At 37.8% G+C, this 5,191-nt stretch overlaps 1 protein-coding gene across 1 annotated transcript; it reads right to left on the reverse strand.

Moving 5' to 3' along the window:
• Positions 1-166: 166 nt before the first annotated feature.
• Positions 167-4,019, reverse strand: LOC311226536 (replication protein A 32 kDa subunit-B-like; the record flags this gene model as incomplete). Its single annotated transcript, XM_084311956.1, has 5 exons — positions 167-242; positions 469-563; positions 991-1,071; positions 2,528-2,647; positions 3,921-4,019. 5 exons carry the CDS (start codon positions 4,017-4,019, stop codon positions 167-169), a joined length of 471 nt encoding a protein of 156 aa, XP_084168082.1.
• Between the last annotated feature and the right edge of the window lie 1,172 nt (positions 4,020-5,191).

Consider the following 5,191-nt stretch of genomic DNA (forward strand, 5'->3'; position numbering starts at 1 on the left):
TATTGTCTGTGAAAAGAAAACCAATAAACAAATATTACAATTCTGTATCTTTATTCAATTATACATTCAGACAATCAAGACATTAGTGGCCAATTCCTTTTCAGTGTTCAAAGCAGACACTTATCACTCGTCTTTGAGGTCATTTCACTCACTCAGCCACTATAATCTATACAGACTTGAAATGCTGCACATCGATGGTGGTGTAGATATGTCCTTCTTGGAGGAGGAACTTCAAGCATTCTCTGGTTTTGGGGAAAGTTGAGAGTTCATAGTCAGATGTGGAAAGAGGACTGGGATATACTGTATTACTCAAGTAGAAGTCCTATTCAGTGAACCTTACTGTGTACATTTAGACTGCTAGACATCGACAGCTATGGAGGTGTCGAATTCCAATTCAGAGAAAAGATTCCAAAACAATTGACTCAGTATTCAAACTAAATGACAGTAATCAAGACTCCCAAATGCTACCTGATCACAATCATGTTCAGGTCCTCCAGCATTCCAGTTAGGTCCTGGAAACCAATGCCTTCACTGATATGGCAGCGCTGGATTACATTCAAAACCTTACATAATGAGAATCAAAGGCAATTCATTTAAATGCATAATAGGTATAATACTTTAATATGGTAAAAATATATTTTATGTACAATATGAACTATATCCCAAAGCCAAAAAAAAAATAAGGTGAGGAGGTTATGAGGACAAAGGCACATTTTCTGTTTGCATTAGATCATCTAATGAGGGTATAAAACTTGGACGTTCTGAAGGTCCACACGTTCAGTCTCCTATCCCTCATGTATGGAGCAGCTTCAGATTTGTTTTTAAATGACATTTTGATGACATTACAGGCTCAAGTCATTTCTCTGGTTTGTGGCTTAGAAGGAGAGAGTTTTTTGTATTCACAGATATTGATCGACTTGTCTTAAACTATAAGGATAACGTATTGATTCTGAAATGTAGTGGGTATTCCTCCTAGTCATACAAACTAACCTGACGGGAGGTGGAGGACAGACCACGTGTCAGCGTGTCATCAGTGGTGGAAGCAGGGGAATTACTGGACCCGTCACTCATCTGTGGGTCAAGAACACCCCAGACTTCATTTTGAACAATGATATTTCCCGTTTTAAAAATGGATATAAAGAAAATATATAATAAAAAGGACACTCTACCCATTTTTTTAAGAAGCATATCTGATTTTACACAAGCTGGATGTCATTTCAGTTAATGGAGAAAAAAAGTCTTTCTATATTTAATTATCTACATTGTGAAACAGCTGTTGGGAAAGTGCTACATGACAATTTTCTGTTCCATTGTGAAAACCGCCCATGGACTTTAAAATGCTGTAAATTTTTTCTCCCAATATCAAAATAAATAATAAGTGCTTCTTGGCTGGACAGAATTACCCAAGTACCTTTTTTGTTCCCAAATCAAGTAGGCTTCTTAAAAAGGGTGTTCCATGCCTTTAATTCAGAACTCTGCTGTCACCACAAGCATTCAAGTTGTTGTTTTTTATCCCAGCTTTCAATATCCATAAAAAGTAGTGCCGTCAGGCGATTAAAAAAATGTATCTAATTAATCGCATTTTATGCCTGATATTCTATATTCTATAATCATATTTCAAATAGCATGTGTCCGGATGGAAGAATTTAGTACTGCATCTACAAAACCTTTGGTTTAATCATCTTCCATCTATTCATTTGCTTAGATTTTTCAGGTCTGGTAAATTTGAGCATGGTGTTATTCACAGTCAAAGATAAAAAAAAAAATGTATTGATATTCTCATTTGGTTCATTACAATTTACTCAAAATAAAATGTTCATTCAATCAATCACCGCGCAGATTGATTGATTGAATGAAAAAGTTATCAACAGATTGCAGAATGGGTACAATACAGTACGGCTCAATACACACAATTGTTAAGGGGATGCAGACCAGAGAAAGACTTTCGTCTCGTTTACATCAGGGTCCCCCATTTTAAATTCATAATGAATTGTAAGTAAGGGTGCAACTTGCACCGTGCAATCCATTCTTTGTGGATCTAGTCCACAGTATTTCTGACACTGGGAATACATTCCCTGAGATTCATAGATGTCCCTAGAATCAGATACCAAGAACATGCAAATGGCCATATTAAAAAAAAAAGTCTGTAAATGTGTATTCTACATTCGTATGGAATGAATGAGATAAAAAAAAAGTATTAAAAAAAATATTAAATATATATTAAAAAAAAAAGTGTAATTAATTTTGAGTTAATTTTCATAACGCGATAATTTGCTGTGTAATTAATTAATCCAATTAACGCGATAAACTGACAGCCCTAATAAAAAGGCAGAATTGCTTCTTGAAAAATAGGACTTCATGACACACAATGAAATATGACCTCGGTCCACATTGCTGTTTGTATTGGGGGATTAGGAAATGTATATCTTAAAGATTATAATTGTATAGTTTGTAAACTCTGTAGTATATGCACTAAAATGTGAATGGAATGTTCTGCTGCGTGAAGTCTCATTCCAATTCTTAATACCTTTCCAAAGAAAGTCCCAAACAGCTGTATATTGGCTTGTACCACCTCCAGCATATGAGACGTCAGCTCATTTGGGTCCTCAAGGCAACGGATGTTGAGCGCCACCAGCGACCTTCGACCCTAATGCAGCGAAGAAAGGAATTTCCATGTTCCTAGAGTCTGTGACCAAATTCACTTTAACTGAACTGTAGGAGAAGGAAGGAAGCAACCCAGGTACCTCCAGGAGAACTTCATTGACATTCTTTCATCATACATTTACCCTGATGTTCTGTAAATGTCCTGAAACTTTCACATAGGTTCCAGCAGAAGCAAACGTTTGCCCCACAACAGGTTCCTGTAAGAAATGATGTTGGCAAAAAAGGTCATTATCTGGGGTGCAACTTTAGGGAGACAGTTGGCATCATCTGATTTGGGTTTTAAAAACTCAACCTGAACTCGGTCCGATGCATATTTATGGATAATTGTTGGCTTGGCGTTGTGCCAAGTGATCAATAAAATAACACCAACAAGGACTTTTGTTTAAAGAGCAAATACATTTCAGTAATATTTTCCTTTAAAAAGGTGCTATAGATAAAACATTTATGTAAAGTAATAATTAATTAGATTAATACATTTTAATAAAAATATAACATCCAGAGCTTTTAGAAATGTGTGGAATAAAAGTATTGCTTTTCTCCTCCAAAAATGATTGATTAATAAATGTATCATTTAAAATTGTTTGGCGGGTCAAAGGTGAATGTTGTTGGAATGCACCTAATTGGATAAATTACATGCTGGTGCTCTAGTGCAGCATCTAGTGGCTGAATGTTACCTATAGCACCTTTAATTTATACAATTGTGTCCCACTCATGATACTGCTTGATTATCTGAAGATAAGCATGTCGTTAAAGCTTTACCCATTTTGTACATGCATTTGTAGTTCCTAAAACATAGACTGGTATCATTATTGCTCATTATCATCAACTGAAATGGTTTAGGTTGTTTGGGGAAAGATACTGGCCTCTGTGTCGAGCCATTCCTTCACATCTAGAGGTGGGCCGGTCATGTCATCTACAGAGTACAAGATGTAGCTTGCAGAGGGAAGAACACTCCTAACAACGCCCACACAAGACACCTGCGTCAAAAGAAAGCATGTGAATCATAAGAAAGCACCTGCATCAAAAGAAAGCACCTGCATCAAAAGAAAGCACCGGAGTAAAGGAAAGCACATGCATCAAAAGAAAGCACCCAAGACGCACTACAATATGCAACATGTTTGCACTCTCTGGAATCCTTTGGAGAGCCAATAATCTGGTGGAAGGCCAAATATGGGCCCTAGGCCCTACACAAGTCTCTGTTCATACAATAGACCATCTACTAGTGAGGTTAGGTGGCTCTATAACCAAGAACGCACCTGCATGACCTGGCAGTTGCCGATTCTGAAGGAATTGTCGACCTCGGTGGCAGAGAGGAGCTGAGACACTGTGCAGGGTAGAATCTGGAGAGTTCCCATCTGTACCGGACCGGTAGGAAGCAGTAGGTTAGCTTTGGACCGATGAAGAAGAAGACAGGGCATCGAAGCCCCTTTCCTCATTATAAAACCCTAATGTGGTGTAGTCTCAACAGTGATAAAAACAAGAAAAATAATGTTTACATACTCACTTTGAACCTTGCTGCTATATAGCAAGTGGGTTATGTGAGAGCACCTGTATGCTGTGGTTACTGTATGAGTACTGTTGGAAGAACGGTCAGTACAGGTGTGCATTTGTGCAAGTCATTTACGAAAAGGCTTAAAGAATGTGTGGTGCCATTTGTTTCCGGGTTTCTTCAGGACTCACCTCGGCCCTGCGGTAACAATAGCAGTAAGAGAGAGGTTTTTAACATTCCACTCACATTTGCCAGCTAAAGTAATCTTGTGTCTCAGGTTAAAGTTATGAGTATAAACTCATTCTATGACACGATTAGAAGCCAGGACACAAACCATTCCAATTTGCAGAAAATATTTTCCAACCAGGCTGAGCCTCAGACACCAGGTGAATTTAATTACATTCATTAGCTGCCCTGAAACGCACAGTAAAGAAAAGTTAAAGGAACACCACAACATTATGGGAAATACGCTTAGTCTTCTCCAGTCAGACAAGATTTCCAATTTCCTCTGTGCGTTCAGTAAAAAGCGATCAGGCTGCAAGCTAGCCTAGCTTAGCACAAATGAATGGAAGTGGATATATGGACCAACTAGGCCAACAGCTAGGCTAGTGGTCCGTATCCGCTTCCATTAATCTGTGCTAAGCTAGGCTAGCTTGCAGACGGAGGAATTTGGTTGTCTGACTCTGGAGAAGACTGTAAACAAACACATTTCCCATCATGTTTAAAGGGCCGTTTAAAACAGATATTGCACTGCATTTCACATTGTCCTATAATAAATGTGTACATAAAAATTAAATCACAATTTTTAATATAGGTATTGGAAACATAATTTTCACTCATCACATTGGATTTGTCTGACAGTTGCTGTTACAACAAATGTAAATCTAGGGTGCAATGCTCTTCTCAAAGACCCATTAAAAGCACTGATCTAGAATTCAAGTCGATTCCAGATCAGAGATTAAAGCAGTTTGTGTTCCATTTCTCGGGGAGGCAAACTGACTTCATTTCAACTTTTTTTTAGAAATCCATAAATCCATC

Source organism: Notolepis coatsorum (genome assembly GCF_963971535.1).
Source record: "Notolepis coatsorum genome assembly, chromosome: 4".
NCBI classification, from domain to species: Eukaryota; Metazoa; Chordata; class Actinopteri; order Aulopiformes; family Paralepididae; genus Notolepis; species Notolepis coatsorum.